An 18,620-nucleotide genomic window follows, 5' to 3' on the forward strand; every position below is an offset into this window, starting at 1 on the left:
CATGACCTATTCAGGTTGAAGATCAAAACCCAAAACCCAAACCTACTACTAGTATGCTAGACACCGATTTCAAGTAGTGATGCAGGTGGAAGTCATTTAATAATTGGGAGATATTTATAATAATACATTTAACTTGTATGCAGCCTTTTTCATATTTTGCTTTCCACAGAGTAAACAAAAAAGAAAACTCAGATGACATTAAGATGTAAGACATCCAAAGACATCAGGCAAAACAGACAAAAGCAAGTTTAACACAGAGGCAAATCAACAATGTAGCAAATAATTACATGAAAGAATGGAAATGTTGAGAGAAAAGATACATTTTAAGTTCAGATTTAAAGGTGGAGAGAGATGAACAAAGACAGAGAAATTGCAGTAAAGTATTCCATAATTGCATTAAAAACACGATGCCAAAAATTTAAGAACATGAGATGAACAAACTGGAGTTAAAAAATTGTAAAATGTCATTCAGAAATTTCAGCAACAGGATGCAGCTAATTGTAGATTGCAAAACTGTTGTGACGTGGCAAGCTAACTATGAAAAGCTTTGTTAAACAAACACTTCAAATGTTTCCAAAAGATTGTGAAGAAGAAAAGGTGGAGCTTGACTACAAAAGATCTCAGAACAATAAAATGTGATGTTACCAGGAACTTCCAGCCTCCAGTGCCACAATATGTGCTCACTGAATAAGAATCAAAACAGAAAGAAAGAAAAGAAAAAAAAAGAAAACGTAGATTACATCAAGATGTAAGACATCCAAAGACATCAGGCAAAACAGACAAAAGCAAGTTTAACACAGCAGCAAATCAACAATGTAGCAAATTATTACATGAGAGAATGGAAATGTTGAGAGAAAAAGTACATTTTGAGTTCAGATTTAAGGTGGAGAGAGATGAACAAAGATGGAGAGATTGCAGTATTCCATAATTCCATTAAAAATGATGCCAATAGTTTTATAACATGAGATGAACAAACTGAAGTAAGTGGAGTGTTTTGTTGGGAATGCCAGTAAGGGGGGAGTTACAGTAATCAAGTCAGGAAGAAACAAACGCATGTATGAGGAAAAACTGTTCTGTTTTAGCAGGGATTCGTTTTTTAAGGTTTGTGCTCAATATTTGAGATCATGTATACAGGACAAAAGAGCAGGGGTGCAGTAGAGAAAGCTTTAGTACTGAATGTATCTGAGTGTCATTGGCATAATGGTGAAATTGAACACAGTCGCTGCGAATGATCGCACATAGGGGCTACATAGAGAATAAAGAGAAGAAGCCCAAGGACTGAGCCTTGAGGCACTCCTTGGGTATCAGGATGCATTTGTGATTTATGTACAACAGTACTCCATTTCCTCATCTGACTTAAATGACCATTGGGAATTTCTGAATCTTTCTCACATTTTGAGAAAGCTCTTTGAACAGCATTTGTTAGGCTGTGATGGGTGTGTCAAATAAAACTAAATGTGAACAGCACAAGAAATATTAATCACTTAATAATGTTGAAGGGTCAATAATTTGTCATGCCTGCAGCATATATATATATATATATATATATATAATGTCTCTGTACTTTTTCCATGCTATCTTAAATGTACAATGTCTTTTGTATCAGTGTTAATTGCAATGAGTAACTAATGCCATGGTATAACAGTTCCCCAACTGTGTTCAATGACTAAGCCACAATCAAACAGTGTAATGTTGCGTAAATCTGATTACATTTTTGTGCATATATGCTTTGGCCTAAACCATGTTCTATCCTTTGTCAGTTAATACATAACCATTTAGCAAATGTAGTTTTCAGATACATCCTTTACATCACCACAGGACTGTAACTATAGAAACAACCTTCAATACTTTTTCTGTGGCCAGTTTTCTCAGCCTGCTGAGCTGGTGAAGGTACACATTTGAAATTATCTGTGAAAGAATCTGTGAATCTTCTGAAGCATCCACAGCTTCAACAAAACACGACTAGCACAATCAGTAACATAAGCATATACATTCTCAAGCCATGTCTATACTGGACATTTCTATGCTAAAACACCTTGTACGCATACAGTGTAGATTGCACCACTGCCACATGAGTGCTGGGATACATTTTAGTAATAAGAATGATCTGCTAAACAAATAATATACTAAGCAAAGGTCATGTGATCAGAGACAGACCAATGATGAACAGGGTAGACAGTTGAAAATGTAATTATGCATGGAAACTGTGGTTTGTAACTGTACACCAATAAAATGCCCTTATGAGATCTATCTAATAAAGTGGGTGCAATAAACAAATGTATGAGTTCTCTAATCATATACATAAATTTTGTGCTACTTCTGAGACAGCTGTAATTTCTGACAATGAATTTTGATTAAGATCAAGAAGACGTTTGAGTTCAGAGATGATAACCCTGTTTTTAGAGATCCACAAATTATAATATTATAACAGCAACATTTAATACCTGATAAAACAGAGGAATTGAAACAAACAGTCTGTATGGCTTGAGGACCATGTAGCATCCCCAAAATAATGATCTGGTATGATTTGAAATCAAATGAGCCAGTCAAAGAGAAATGTGATGGCAATGCAAGGATGTTATTGTTGGGTGGTTATTGTTATTGTTGGGGCATAAAGACTGTGATATATGAAGACACACTATTAACCTTCCTTTTGTGTTAGCTTTTTGTTTCTCTTATGTTAACGGTTCGGTTTTGACTCATGACTCTAATCAGAGACCCTAATAGTATAATAGTGTGTTTATGATTTCAGGTTTGGCAATTATTATTGTTTTCTAATTATACCTGGGTAAAAACTCACCCTAACAACAGAAAGGTCATACTTTTAACAAGAGCATAAAAAATGTTTAAATAGAAGTAAAACAAATGTTTAAATAGAAGTTAAAAATGTTTAAATAGAAGTTTTTGACAAAGTCAAAGGTCTTGATGCAATAAACAAATTTATGTAGTACTTTTATGCATTTAAAACCTACAAATGAGTCGGTCAGTAACACTAGAGGAAGGTTAAGCCATGTAGGATCATGTACTAATCAAAGTATCATTTGTATATAAAGACAATGTCTGGTCAATCAGCATTTTCAGCACCATAGCACAAACATAACAGATGTTAAATAGATCTATTAGTGAGTCGAAGATAGGGTGACCATTTCGCGTTTACACAAATATTTATGTATATGTTGCGCACAAATTGTATTTTACGCGTGTGAATGTGATATCACCAGTAGCGAACCGTGACCATTAAACCTGGGCCCGCTACACCCCCCCCCCCCCCCCCCCCCCCGAAAAATTTTTTTCCTCTCCTAATAAACTGCAATAAAGAATAAAGAAAAAACCGAGACGACAGTATAGCGTTAGAAACGCATGTAGGGCGTTCAAATAACATTTGTACTAACTTGTTAAGCAAAATAAGTTTCCAAACAAAATAAGGTTTCACAGCTCCGTGGTTCTCGGAAGCGGAATATGTAAATGAGGACGTCAAAGGGCCGAATCGAAACTAGCTAGCGGCGGAAGGCTAACGACAGCTAGCGTCGCCACAGCGGGCGGAAATTATCATACAGTTAAGCCCGCCCACTAAGAGGGAAGATATGATTGGTCAATTTTACTGTCATTTGAAACTGGTATTGCGCTGAATTATAACTGCCAGGCCCTCTGTAAACGAACAGCGGGCATCACAGTCCTGATAGGGGAAGACACAGGCTCACAGGCTTCCACTTAACCCCTCACCTTCCAACACAGAATGAATAGACACGGGTGAATAATTTATTTGCTTATATTTTTGTAATTGTTTAGATGTCGATTGTAAAACTGTAAGTAGATCAAATAAAATTGGATAATTAAGGGCAGTCATGGCCTGGTGGTTAAGGAACTGGTCTTGTGACCGAAGGGTGCCGGGTTCAATTCCCAGACCTGAGGCTATGACTGAGGTGCCCCTGAGCAAGGCCCTTAACCCTCAATTGCTCACTTGTATAAAAAATAAGATTAAAAATGTAAGTCGCTCTGGATAAGGGTGTCTGCCAAATGCCATAAATGTAAATTATATATATAATGTTTTAAGAATATTTTAGGCCCTCTGACGGTTCCCCACTGGATATCACATACTGTACGTATAGAGTTCGTTCTGCATTGACCTGCGCCATTTAAGTTAATTCACGTTCTCAAAAACAGCAATCTAACAGAGCAAGCTGTCACAAAATACGACAAGTCACAAATAGTCTACAAATAGGTGTAAATCAATAGTAACGCAAAAGAATATACTGCACACCCGCGGTAACAGGAGGTCAGCATATGCAAAAATGCTTGTTGCTGAAAAATAGTGTTGCATGGGAACATAAAATTATTTTCCCACTTTAGTGCTTTTAAAAACAGCTCAAGACGATTGTAGCAGCTTACTTTTTCAGAACGACCCTTTACACTATGTAGACAGTGAAGCTGTTCGCCTCATCTTGTATTATTAGCCTAACAGCAGATGTGTTGTTACTTGGCGTTGGTTTTTCACGGACTTCACGCAAGCATAGTATGACACTCCATCACGAAGTGCAGGTGTACTGTATAGGAGGGAAGTACGGCATGTTGGACAGAGTCAGGTCTAAAAATAGCAAGTCAAAATAGTAGGTGCATGTTCATTCCTTAGCAGAAGTCACGTGGCACAAGATAGTTCCGCCTTTCCAACAGTCTGAGAATTATATAAACGATGCTTGAGGAGTGAAAAGTTAAAGCAGGATTGTTATCGCAGTTTTGTTATTTCAGTTATCTGCTGAAATCGCGATGGCTGATTCTCGCTTTCCTGTCGACGTTCGAATTAACGGCATAATCTACAAAGACAACAGCAAAGTAAGATGAATTAGTGTGGGGATTATCTTTAATTTTTTGTTTTATATCTTAAGTATATCTTAATCTTTACATCTTAATGACCTTTTCTATATTATCATTCTGTTTCAGATGTACATGACATCTGTGCTGTGGTCGGATCAGACCGAAGTAACTGTGTGTAGATCCCTCCAGGACTTCAAGGAATTTCATGTAAGAATAATATTAAACGGAAAATAACGCCGATTATCAGTGTAGTGTAATGTTCTCACTATATTGATCTCCTTTTCAAACAGAAACGACTGAAAAAACAATTTCCAGCGGAAAACCCACGGGAGAGAGTGATACCCAGATTCGGAGGTTAATATTTAATTTGTTTAATTCCGATTAAACACGATCCATTCAGTCTGTCAGCATTGCAGCATAAAATGATTCATACACATTTGTCAGGTCGAGCGCTAAAGATGAACTTTCAGAAGAAGACTCCAGCTAAGTCTGTACATCGTGTGAGGTCTCTGGAGAAGTACTGCACTCGGCTTCTACAGTGTGATCCCAGCATCAGTGGCGCAAGGGACGTTATTCAGTTCTTCCTTCCTAAGGAACAGGAACTGCATCCGGAGTTTGCACAGAACAGGTGTGTTGCACTAACTTTAATTACCAACTTTGCAAATGTATAATGTTGCTTAACTTCAAAGGAGGCATTTTTGGATTTCTAAAACCAAAATTCTGTTCTTGCTCGTCTCTTGCAGTGTGATAATTTTTCAACCAGAAGATGTTCCTAATGACTTGGCCAGCAGAAACTTAAGTGTGGGGAATGTGACCCAACCTTATGTCACCAAAACATATCGGTGTGTGGCTCCGTATGAGACAAAGGACACCCAGAACAGACCTTTTAAGGTTGCTGTGAATGAAACACTGGATGTGCTCATCAAAGACCAAGCAGGTACACTGTTCATGCTGGAAGGATACTCTGAATGAAACTTTACTAGGGGCGGAACATTTCACCTAGTGCAATACAGACTGTTCTTACTTTACAATCTTTATTAAGCTTTGACATAGATTACATGTTTGCCTGTGCACGTGTACCTCCCTGTTAGGATGGTGGCTGGTGGAAAATGAGTCCAAATGTTTAGCCTGGTTCCCAGCTCCCTTCCTGGAGACGTGCGAGGATGAAGATGAGGAAGATGATATGCTGGATACGGAAGCTGTCCAACGTAAGTTTACAAGCATGTACTGATTTAAGTTTGTCTTCGGAGTAGGTTAATTGTGAAAATTTGCTGTGGATTTTTTTTTGTATGATGTGAATACAAATTCTTTCCCTTTTTCCTTCTTCTTTATCCTCTAGGTTCTCTGTACCTCACTGCAAAGAGCTACACTGCTACAACAAGAGATGAGTTATCAGTAACCATTGGCACTCTAGTGGAGGTGTTGCAGAAGACTGATAATGGCTGGTGGCTTGTAAGGTAATTTAATTTATATTTATAGACATTATAACCAGGAAATGAGCAAATGTCACTCAACATTTATCAGAGACTGGAGAACCATACTATGGGCAATGGAACAGAGTTGATTACATGACATAAACAAAATTGTGCCATTATAGTCTAGATTATGAAAGTGACTTAAGAACCTTTGCTGTTATGCTGAATGACTCAATCTTGGTTGTATTTTTACAGATACAATGGACAGGCAGGCTATGTGCCCTCCATGTACCTGCAGCCTTACACCAACCCCATGTTTAGCCTGCAGAAGAGGCTCTATCAGCCTGCCATGGTCCCTGGGGATCAGCACAACACTCCCGTCCAGAACCAGAGATCCAACAGCCGCTCAGAGAGCATCAACAGTGATGGTACCGATTTCAGTTTCCACTCGTCCAGTTCTCAGGGCCTGAGTATGTCTGGCTTTGAGGATGAAGAAGACGCAGGAAAGCCAGAATTTGATTCAGAACCAGACAGTGACATATCTGGCGAACTACCTAGCCCTACCAGTTCAGAACCAGACAATGTAGACAGTTCATCTGAGGAACTTCCCAGCCCTACCAATTCAGAAGGGGGCAGACTGCCAAGGGTGCCACCTCGACCACACACACAAGAGATCCTGAACCGCTGCACCACCTACACCCGCAAAGCTGCCCTGGCAACACAGTCCCGCCTGTTCCCAGAAAGACTTGGCCCCAACAACGAAAGGAACAAACGTGTTAGGAAATCATAGACAAAGTGTTTCAAAATGTTAATATTGCATCTATATTATACTTTAATTTATAGTCTGCTATTCTGGTCTGAAATAGTGTTTATGGTTGTTTCATGTCTGAAAATGGCTATGGTCAAATTGAATATGGTCAAGCCACGAAACATTGATCTATTCATATATAATGCCAAGTTCCTGATGAAATGACTATATCGTGACAAGGTGACTACACCAGCAATGCTAATAACAACAATACTGTAATGGAGTGTTGATTTGATGCTTGTAGTGGTAATACAGGTTTGTACTGTATGTATTATTCTCAAATTCCTCTTGAGAGTTGTTTATCCTTTCTGCTGACAGTTTTATCATGGTATCAGTAAAAGTAACACTAGGCAAAATAAGATGAACACAAGGTAATTTTATAGCAGTAATCATTTTTAAACTTAATGAAAAATATAGATTTGTTTTATCATTAACTTTTGTTAATTTGTTTTTTGTATACAGTATAATGTATATGATCTACCTTTGTATTCCATACTGGAGATTTATCAAAGTAGAAGTGTTTGTTACTACCATTTTAAACAAATAAACATTATTTACTTTTTACAACATACACAAATACTTCTTCCTTAAACAAATTCACATTATGATAAAACTGGAATCAGTTTTACATTTTTGAATATTAATGCATGACTGTGCCAAAAGTTACATATGTCAGCTTACCAGTAAAAATATGAAAACATATTGTGACAGAGGTGGCACAGACAGAGGGAGGAGGGACAGTTAGAGATACTTTGTTATCCGTGTTTGAGACTTGGGCTCACAAAATAAGAAAGCTGACTAGCAATAACAACTCAGAGTGCCGAATAACAGAGGTAGCACAATACCAAAAGTTACAGGTTAAAAACGCTGAAGATACAGCATCAGGGGTGCGTCAGAAGCAGGCACAGGCAGCGGCTCGTGAGCTCAGGACAGCTGGAATGTTCCGAATCGACTGCACATACCTGTGGGCTTATATAGTGGGGAGACACATACCTTGAAAACTTTGAAAATAGACCTTAGATACTTTATTATATCATAGGTTTTCAATGGGATTCAGGTCTGGAGAAAGTGCAGGCCGCTCCATTTGAGGTACCCCAGTCTCCAGCAGCTGTTCCCTAATGATGCGACCTCAATGAGCTGGAGCATTGTCGTCCATGAAGATGAAATTAGGCCTGTGTTGTTCATGCAGAGACACAATGATATGACATGAATTGACTTTCATCTGTGAACAGCAGAGAGGCCCACTGGTCCTTCACCCAGCAAAATGCTTTTGAAAGGTCTGACATGACACTTGGGTGCCTCTCACCTCCCTGGCGTTCTGTGACAGTCTCTCTGTATTTATGTTGCAATCTGCTGATGATATTCTATGGCACTCTAAGCTCAGTGGCCACTTCTGTCTGAGAACATCCTGTTTGAAGCCTCACAATGGTGAAGTACTGTTGATCAAATGTGAGGTGCTGTCTTGGTCTCATGATGTCAAAATGTGGACAGCATGATGAGGAGGACTGTTTAAATACCAGTTCTAATTGAACCATGAAATGTATTGGTTGATTCATGACATCCTGTCCCTCAACAGCTAAAACCACACTCATCTGCTTTAGTCCTGCATAAAGCATGTATGATGGTATAACTCTGCATTGCCATCAATTTTGAGTAGGCACTTGGCATATGTTGCAACTGTGTCTTTGCTGAATGTTTGACAATTGACAAAGCCACCAGGGGCTATCCTCCCTTTCCTGTAAATGTGTGAGTCAACAGCGTGACTTGGGATAAGAACTGCACTGGCTGCTACACTGTGATCCTGCCATTGCTTTAGGTGTTTTTCCGGCAGGGTCTGCATCCAGAATTTGCACAGAATGGGTGTGTCGCACTAACTTTAACATCTAATTTTCCTATCTGGGAGGCTATGGTATTTTGGATTTTTTAATGCTATTCTTGCCTGTCCCTTGCAGTGTGATGATCAGATGTCCATAATGACTTGGCCAGCAGACACCTAGGTCTTGGTAATGTGACCCAAACTTATGTCACCAAAACACGTGGCTCCGTGTATAATTATATATTATATATCTATCTATATTAAACTTTGACATACGTTACATGTGTTATTGTACATGGAGGAGGCAAATTACATTAAGAATAGAGTCAATTGAGTACCACTTACCTGACTGGTAGGCTGTATTGTGTTTCGGATTCTTTCTGTATACCATCATTGCCCATTCCCGTCATAGAGATGATTATTCAATCAGGCAATATCCTTAATGCCTTGAACAAAACACCTTTGTGCTGGGAATGTGACCCAACCTTATATCACAAATAATACCAGACCTTTTTACATTGCACACCAACAACCAAGTAGGTGCTCTATGTATTCTCATATTCTTTAGTAAGCTATGAGGCAGTCTGTATGTTCAGTTACTGTTTGGTGGCTGGTGGTGATGCAAAAATGTTAGTCTGGTTTCTTGCTCCATTCCTGGAGATGTGTGCAGAAGAATAACAAGGGCAAGATGATGAAGTTGATACAGCAACTGCTCAAAGTAAGTTAATGAGATTGTTCTGATTTTAGTATCTTTTGAGATTGATGGGGGATCTCTGGCCAGTGTGTTAGATATGCTAGCATACAACATCACTGTGGTAGCATTACCAATTTGCAGAATTCTGGTGGCTTGCTATGTATGTAATTCAGCATGGATGTATGTGGTGATAATTAGGATGTGGCTAAACCAATGTATCATACAGAGTCGAGGTTTATCCCTACTTTCCTTCAGGATCAATATTCTTCAATCTTATCAGAGACAGAGGGAAGGGTACAGAGAATTACAGAGGACATAATACAAACACTGTGCCAATGTACTCTAGATGTAAAGGTGTTCTAATAATTTCTGTCCTGAATAATGGGATTTTCATTATTGCATTGGTGATGCTGAACCTGAGTCAGAGTGAGTCAGATCCCCACTCACCGCACCATCTACACCAGGGGTACTCAACTGGCGGACCGCGGTCCAGGTCCGGACCCGAACGCAGTCCTGTCTGGACCCAATCTCATTCCTGATTAACTGGATACGGGCCAAAACAAAACCGTAGCATTTATTTCAGAGCTATTGAAAAAACACTCCGTCACGAGTGTTACATTCGCCACCCCCGCTCAACAACTTACGCCTGATCTACACCCTCAAAGCTGCCGTATGAACCCTGTCCCACCTGTTCCCAAAAAGATCTGGCCCAAGCCGTGAAAGGGACAGACATAACCATGCTAACATTTGATATTTTGCTTCGGTTATACTTTAGTGAGTAGTTTGTTTTTTTTGTTTATATGAACGCCTTCAGCGTGTTTTTCAGCTTCTGTCTGATAGAAGCAGTTAGCACAGGTTGTGCTATGCGCCATTCTTAGATCTCTCTTGTCAGTTGTGTGTTATATTAGATGACAGGTTTTGTCAGCAGACCAGAAAAAGAATGTGAGGTAGCTAATTATGTGTGACTGTAGTGAGGATTATCACATAACATTAATATTTCATTACTTTTGAAGTGAAAATGAAACTCTTTGACATTATTGACACAACCTACTATGTTCTAATACTTCATCAGCGTTTAATGGAGGATTTTGTTTCTTCTTTAATGTTCTGGATTTCTTGGATATTTTGTTCCTTTCCTTTTTGGTTTTTCCAACATACTGCACTATTTAATGTCATTCAAAGGATTTATGCTAATGTGTAAAAAAATACTAATATTTTCTTACTGCTTCAAACTGCTTGCCGCTGTCTTTCTTACAGCTTCAACCTGCTTGTCTCTGTCTGTCTGTCTGTGCATGAAGTCAACCCCAAGAGCCACACACATATGCCAAACACTTGGGGCCATTTACCAGACAGAGAATGAAAACTTAGGCTTGCTTTTCTGGTATTTCTCCACAGACATTCTCTTTATACCTCATCGGAGGTCTATGTACAAAGCACATCCCTTTTATCTTTCTTGTTTGCCTTGGCAATGGCGCTTCAGACGTGATCTTATGTCACGTATCAGAGCATGCCTAACATAACATTAGATTCTTTAGCTTATTACCAGTACAGCACATGTTCTGTAGTTACATAACAGAATAATAAGACTACCCATTATTGATAAATACTTTTTGATAGCAGGTTAATTTTATTAGGCTAATTATGAATACAATAATATGATGAATATTCATGAGAGTACATGCTGGCTCTCAGCCAGGGCTGGAGTGGGCCCCATTTCAGCCCAGGAGTTTCATGCCCAAATCCAGCCCAAAATTATTTTTCCCTCCCAATCAGCCCAAACTAGAGATTGACATGAGCCCATCGGGGATATTCCCGAATTTAACGATTAGCCACTCCGGCTCTGCTCTGGTACTGTGCAGCTTCTGGTACCGTGATGTGTGTGATGTTTGATGCTATGGTGTTTTTATAGTATATTATTAAATAAATCATTATTTCCAAAGGTGAGCATCTGTGCACTTATGATCTACAATTTTATTATTATTAGACCTTTATTTATACAGGTAGTCCCATCGAGACTTGGCGTCTCATTTACAAGAGAGACCTGTTTCCAATACAATATAAAACAACAATGAAGCTAAAAAATAACAATTAAATAATATAAATATTGTTCATACACATCATAAAACAATGTACAAGATATTAAAAAATTACAGTAACTAAATAACTAATATTCATATTCATTCACAATGACTAATTATTTGTGGAGACCAGGAAGCAAGGATTATGTTTTATGGGAAAAGGTGTGGGCCATATAATATAATCATATCTGTTAGTATCATAACATCTGATAAGAAAATGTTTCCTTATTCCTGACACTAAAGAGCAAAAAATGAAACTAGGGTTTTATTTTGGTATTATATTCCAGCAAAGACCAGACATGTATTATCTGTAATGGACAATGGGGAATAGAGCTCATATTATATCCTTATTGGTCTGCTAAAGGGTGCTCTACTTGGGACTCTACTTCTGTTTTCTGTTCCTCCAGCTTCACCTTGACACCTCACCTCACCCTACCGTTCAATTCATGAACTTAACATGTTAGCTTGTAAGGTCAGACAGTACCTGATTAGTGATCTTTTATGCACCCAATGGTGTATAGAGACGTGTGGACGAACATTTATTTTAATGTCCCCTTTTTCAAATCATTTTAACTCTGATTTGAAAAAGGATGAATTGGTGTAGGCCTATGTGTTTATTTTTTAAAATATCACTAGATTCTTGTGTGTAATCTTTATACTGTGTGTGTGTGTGTACATTAGGGTGACCAAACGTCCGTATTTCCCGGGACATGTCCGTATTTCACGTCCTGTCCTGGATGACACGGAAGCCAGGTTGCTAAAACCAGTGAGTGCAGGCCAGAGGGGGAGTGGGGAGGGGGGATAACCGGGCCCCAGCACGGAACCAGCAAACCGTGCCTAGTGTGAGTACGCCCTCACACTGCCTTTCTCAACCCGGCCCGAGCACGCTTACGTCATCACAACGGCGCTTTATTTGGAAAAAAAGCGCGCTCGCACAAAACTATGGAGTTCACGATTCTCTTTTTATTGTATTTTTGAAGTCGTTTTGGGAGTGCAGAAACACGGTGCAAGCACAGATTTATCGATAATTTAACACAACGATTGTCTGCTAATCGCTTTGCCGCTATGACTGTTTAACATGAGCGTCGCATCACTGACGTCATGTTTGAGTTCCAGCGAAATGAACCAATCAGACGAGGCACCAAGCGGGCCCGGGCACGGATAGCGCTCACACTAGAAGCGAACCGTGCCCGAGTCCACATGAATCGTGCCCTTCAAGCGGGCCCGAGCACGGTTAACTGATCCGGGCCCGAGCACGGTTGGAGCGCTCACACTAGCCAAACGAACCGTGCTTCGGCAGGGAACCGTGCCCGGGCCCGGATCACAGAGTGTGAGTACGCCCTTAGTACCATGGGGAGCAGGGCCTTCAGTCGTTCTGCTCCTCAACTCTGGAACACACTCCCACCTGACATCCGTAATATTAATTCTCTCTCACACATTTTAAAAGCAGACTTAAGACGCACTTTTTTAGATTAGTTTATTTTGCCTGATTTTATAATTAAATTTTGTTTCTAGTTTTATTGTATTGTTTTCTCTTGTGTGTACTATATTTTACTTTTAATTTTATTGTGTGTACGGTGTCCTTGAGTGTCCAGAAAGGCAACTTGAAATAAGATGAATTATGTATTATATATGAAATATGATAGATATTACTTCCTTGTGTGTAACATTCTTGCTTCCACCTCCTGCCTTTCAAAAGTAAATTTTTTGGAATCACTGCACAATACATGCATGTTACATCATGCTTACAACAGGTCCGCCCTAGAGCCAGGTTAAAAGATATTACATAAGAATGCAATGCTTGCAAAATAATTCACTGCAGCTCTTAGGGTTTGGTTGAAATGAGTTTAGGAATGAGATTATGCCACCTGCTGGTAAATATGAGCAACTCTGAGGATTCCACAATTCTTGCCTAATTCAGGCCTAGGTTTAAATCTCATCCTAAACGAGAGAGATAGAGTTTAGTCTAATACCAACATCACCATTTAAAGATGACGTTAGTGTAACAATGCATTTGGTAAACTCTTATAGGGAAATCTTGTTTTAATAATATTTTGGTGTTGGTAATTTATTATTAAACCTTTATTTTACCAGGCAAGACATTAAAAACAAGTTCTTATTTACAATGGCGGCCTGGCAAGTAGCAGAGCCACTTGATAAAAATAAAAATAATCCACACTAAACAACACAAACACAACAGAAAATAACAGACACAGTAAAACACAATACACTCATACTAACACACACACACACACTCATAATAACACATGCACACACTCATATATATTTTACTATAAACAAGTGCAAGTGTCCGTAAAAATGTCCTGTACGTAATTATTAAATTCAGAAACTGAGATAAAAGATTTCAGTTTTAGTGTTTTCTGTAGCATGTTCCAGTCGTGTGCAGCAGCAGACTGAAATGAAGAGGAGCCATAAGAAGTGTTTACTTTATGGAGTACAAGTTGAATGTAGAGGGAAGGGTAATTTTTATAGTCAAAAGGCATGTAGGCAGGAAATTGAGAGGTATTTCAGTAGCATGTATTAGGCTGCAAGATCACATGCAGAAAACACTACAGTCTTTCCAAATAGCCATTCAGAGATCACAATGCCAACAGAATAGAGTTGTGGCCTCTAGAACTGACAGCCATTGAAAGCTCAGGACTTTCCATAGTAATCCCTTTGTTCACTAAGCAAAACCTAGGCAGTAAAACAGGACGCTGCTGGGTGGTGTACATGTTGTCAGGCGCTGACCACATTTGCCATTTATGCTAGAACGCAAAAGAAACGTAGAATAGAAATGTGGAGCAGATTTCTGAATCCTCAGGGGTCAGATGATCCCAACTGGATATGTGCACATGTTTGGACATAGAGCACAGAACCCTTCAACTGTGATCTTCAAACACTGGATCAGTGAGATATGGTGAGTTTTGACTTTATTATTTTTTTGGCTATTTATTTTATTGATCTAGCTTTTAAAATGACAGATAAAATTATTTAGAGGTGGTTAAAATTCTTGTAAAAGAGCACTGTGGATATATCTCAGATAACTGACTTGACATCTTGTCTTTCCTACAGTCTGACATGTTTAATGTAATACTGAGAGATCAGATTCTTTCGCATGTTTTTTTGCAGTAACGCTACATTTACGTTGAACGTAAGACAGATTTTACTCAGTAGGAATATTTTGTTTGATCTCAGAGTGATGACTATGAAGTGGAGCTGTTTGTGAAGACCCCTGACCCTGACTTGATCTGTATCATATGTAGAGGGGTCCTGCGCTGCCCTGTACGTGTAGCATGCAGCCATGTCTTCTGTAAGAAGTGCATTTTGCAGTGGATGAGAAGGTATAAAAGCGAATAAATAATTTAAGTAACAAGTAATTAGTGCTGAGTTAGTTTTGTTACTGAACTACAGTGGAAGAGAAGGATTTGTGCTGGACTGACTGTCCTTAACTGATCCAGACAGGAAACGTGCCCTTGCTGCAGGGAGCCAATCAGCCCAAGCCTCATGTTTGTTATGCTCAAACTGAGTAAATCCATCAGCCATTTACACATCAAGGTAAGGAGAACCTTCCATCTGCAATGGTAATAATGCAAAGTCACTGTAAGCTGCTTTAGGCGAACCGCATCTGGACTATTTTCTGTATAGTACATCAGCCCTATAACACTATAATCCCAATGGGAAAATGTCCCTGATCTCATCTCATATTGTTACTCTTAGTGTCGAAATGAGCAGCAGGGCTGCACGGCCACCTTCCCACTGTCAGACCAGCACCTCCACAGCTCCACGTGCCCCTACGAGTGTGTGCAGTGCCCGCGCGATGGCTGTGGTAAACGTATGTTGCGCAGGGACGCCTGGGCACACATGCAGACCTGCGGTGGTAGGACGCAGTCAGGCCCCGCGGGCCGCGGCGACCCACCGGGCCGGCATAACCAGGACAGGGCCCGCCGCGAGAGCTACCGGGAGCTGCGGAGCTGTGAGGCCCAGAAGAGAACACAGCGCCCTCTTGCCACTGCCCTGCGCAGGAACGGCCCACGCATGCGGGGCGTTGTGGAGTATGTGAGCCACGAGTCCGGCTTGAACCGCCACAAGCAGGAGACCGGTAGGAGGCAAGGGAGGTGGGAGGCAACCCCAGCGAGGGCACCAGCGCTTGAACAGAGAGGGGCAGAACTCTAGTGCCCACACCAGATCTACCGCCTCCATCATCTCCACTACCCCCACCAGCAGCAGATCCTGAGGAACTTGGTACTAAATAAACTCCACTGTGTTAAAATCAATTAATTTTCAATTAATCAATTAAAATTCGTGTGATACTGCTGTGTTTTTGCGGGGCACTGTGAGCCATCCATCCATCCATTATCTGAACCGCTTAATCCCACTAGTCGGGGTCACTGGAGCCAATCCCAACATCTCCGGGCGAAGGCAGGGTACACCATGGGCAGGTCGCCAGTCCACTGCATGGCCAACATGCACACCTACAGGGGAAATTTAGCATGAACAATCAACCTAACACGCATGTCTTTGGACTGTGGGAGGAAACTGGAGTACCTGGAGGAAACCCACGCAGGCACAGGGAGAACATGCAAACTCCACACAGAGCAGCCCAGACCAAGAATCGAACCCAGACCGCCGTGCTGTGAGGCGACAGTGCTAACCACCACACCACCGTGCCGCCCCATTAAAATCTTCCCAAGGTGATAGACCTCGGGTCGTAATAAAGCTTCTTTTTTTCTTGTGTGAAGCACTTTGAATTGCAGTGTGTATGAAAGGTGCTGTATAATTACACATACCTTGCCATGTGGCCTCAAAGTCAGTGCTGAATAAGACTTCCGGCATCACAGGAGAGCACTGGGAGAATGAATGCACTCTAACAGCTGAGTTGTAAAACCTTTTTTTACCACTGACAAAAGGATGACAGCACACAGCATCCTGATGCCAAACATATTTCACAAACCAGCCCTAACCTTAACCCTAGATTCCCTGAAGAATATTAAAACCACAGAAAAACCACAGTGTCTGTTTTGCCTTGCGGTATGATAATTATCATTATTGTCTTCATCATGCTCTTCCACAATGTACAAAAGAGAAGGCGAGTCTTGCTGTGTTGCAGCACGGAGGCTCTACAGTGCTTCTGTTGTGCAATAATGAATTTTCATACTGTCATTAAAAAAAAACAAAACAAGAAATTTACAAACAAAAATATCTCATAGTAAGTGGTGGATGCAAGTGATGGTAGTAAACATCTGAAATTTGACACAACACTGTTGTTTTACAAAAAAATCCATAATAAATGTAAACATGTCTGAGTTGCGCTGTTTTGGACCAAATAAGTCCATGATGTGCTTAAATGCAGTGATGTATTTTCACAAGTGGCCACAGGAAGGTGCTACTGTAATTGTGATGTAGAGTAGAGATCTCACTGGAGTACTGAAAACAGCCTGGTGAGAGTGCTGGAGACAGATGGGATGCTGTATGACTATCTGTGCTAGTGTATCGTCCATGTTCGGCAATCATACAAGCTAAGAATTATGCATAAGTACTGCTAGTCCAACTAACCCAACTAGTCTGCATTTCATCTCTATGAGAATGACATTCTGGAATTAAACAGATGGAAGACCACGTTGTTATAATCCAACATAGTACATTACAGCATGTTAAATGTTAGACGGGATCACAGCTTGCTTGGCACCACATTCAGATGCTGTAATTATACGATAACCAGAGCTGAGTGATTAAAGGATTATGATAGTGCTTTTAAGCATTTAGCCACACTCCCTACTAGCCACCTGGACCATTCAGTAACTTCATAGACTGCATAGGAGAAGAAGGTGGTCCTGTGTGGAGGCATGGTTTTGTGGGGAGAACCTCCGGTTAAACCTCTTTCCTGGCCGGAGTGATGCAGGCTGGATACTTTTCTATTTCAAACCCTCTTTACTCGCCAGTGCTAGAAGCAACAGGAACACTTGTCTCCAAAGCAATGGGCTTTCATGGACTCATGCATCATTCCATCAAAACAACATGCAACCAAATGGGCAAGGTACTTTCGCCGGAAAAATACCCTTAACAGTGAGACACCTTGATGCAGTGAAGCCGAAGCATCTGAGAGTGGGTGAAGTTCTGCTTGCGACATTTGTGGTTATATGTATCATAGACCTTCTTTCTTTTCTTGTATCAAATACAAGAGATCTTAAACCCTGACTTCCTGACTCCAGAACACATGTAGCTGTGAGGCCAAGCTGTCACTTGGCTCAGAGAGCGTCATCTGGCTGCGGTGGCCCATGGTATTTCTCTGTGTCAGCCGTTTTTGGACTGAATGAATCCTGTGCCAGAAGACTAAATGGGGCCTTGGCACTTCACCAAGAAAATGAGTGAGACATTAATTTTATACTCAGTTCAGTGCACTTCATTAATGATGCCCCAAGGACTAAAGCTCTTGCAATAATAAGAGTAATGGCTTAAGTTTAATGGCAGTTTTTCTAATTGCCTTGGCTAAATCACTGCTTTCCTGTGCATATTGAAGTCAGCTCATCAGTAGTATACTGACCTATTAATACATATATTTCTATTGTGTGCAACTTCATAACATACACAATGTTCAGGTTTTATCTAGTGAGCACACATCTTAATCGTTGGTGCATGTTGCTCTGGGAACAGTTCATCACCTTTTCAAAATGACATTACCTTAAGTGTGCATGTTGTCCTGGAAAGTCTCAGTCATCTCCCCACTCCTCATCTGTCTGCACATAGCAGGGCCCTGAAAGGAAGCTGAGGGGTTTCTGACCATCTCTATCCTGTGTGAAAATGAGCTCATTGTCAACTCCACACCTGTCAGCTTGGTGACCATGTCTCTCTTCGCCAGCTCCTTAGCGAGAGTGAGAACATAGAGACATAAAGAAAGTCAGCAAAGCAACGAAGTCACAAGTATATATACATCTGAATGATCAAGGCAGGAACTCATATCTTGAAAGATCAGGTTTACTTATGTTAGTCTTCCTTT

At 40.4% G+C, this 18,620-nt stretch overlaps 2 protein-coding genes across 2 annotated transcripts; both read left to right on the plus strand.

The window, feature by feature from the left end:
* The first annotated feature begins 3,658 nt into the window (after positions 1 to 3,658).
* Positions 3,659 to 7,583, plus strand: noxo1b (NADPH oxidase organizer 1b). The gene is made up of 9 exons (XM_077000285.1): positions 3,659 to 3,750; positions 4,747 to 4,830; positions 4,939 to 5,019; positions 5,103 to 5,166; positions 5,257 to 5,440; positions 5,556 to 5,749; positions 5,904 to 6,020; positions 6,152 to 6,269; positions 6,483 to 7,583. Exons 2-9 carry the CDS (start codon positions 4,765 to 4,767, stop codon positions 7,015 to 7,017), a joined length of 1,359 nt encoding a protein of 452 aa, XP_076856400.1. The 5' UTR covers positions 3,659 to 3,750; positions 4,747 to 4,764; the 3' UTR covers positions 7,018 to 7,583.
* Positions 7,584 to 9,376: 1,793 nt separating this feature from the next.
* On the plus strand, positions 9,377 to 16,767 carry rnf151 (ring finger protein 151). The gene is made up of 4 exons (XM_077000286.1): positions 9,377 to 14,543; positions 14,822 to 14,967; positions 15,085 to 15,181; positions 15,344 to 16,767. Exons 1-4 carry the CDS (start codon positions 14,541 to 14,543, stop codon positions 15,797 to 15,799), a joined length of 702 nt encoding a protein of 233 aa, XP_076856401.1. The 5' UTR covers positions 9,377 to 14,540; the 3' UTR covers positions 15,800 to 16,767.
* Positions 16,768 to 18,620: the final 1,853 nt, after the last annotated feature.

The sequence above is a fragment of the Brachyhypopomus gauderio genome, chromosome 3, assembly GCF_052324685.1.
Source record: "Brachyhypopomus gauderio isolate BG-103 chromosome 3, BGAUD_0.2, whole genome shotgun sequence".
NCBI classification, from domain to species: Eukaryota; Metazoa; Chordata; class Actinopteri; order Gymnotiformes; family Hypopomidae; genus Brachyhypopomus; species Brachyhypopomus gauderio.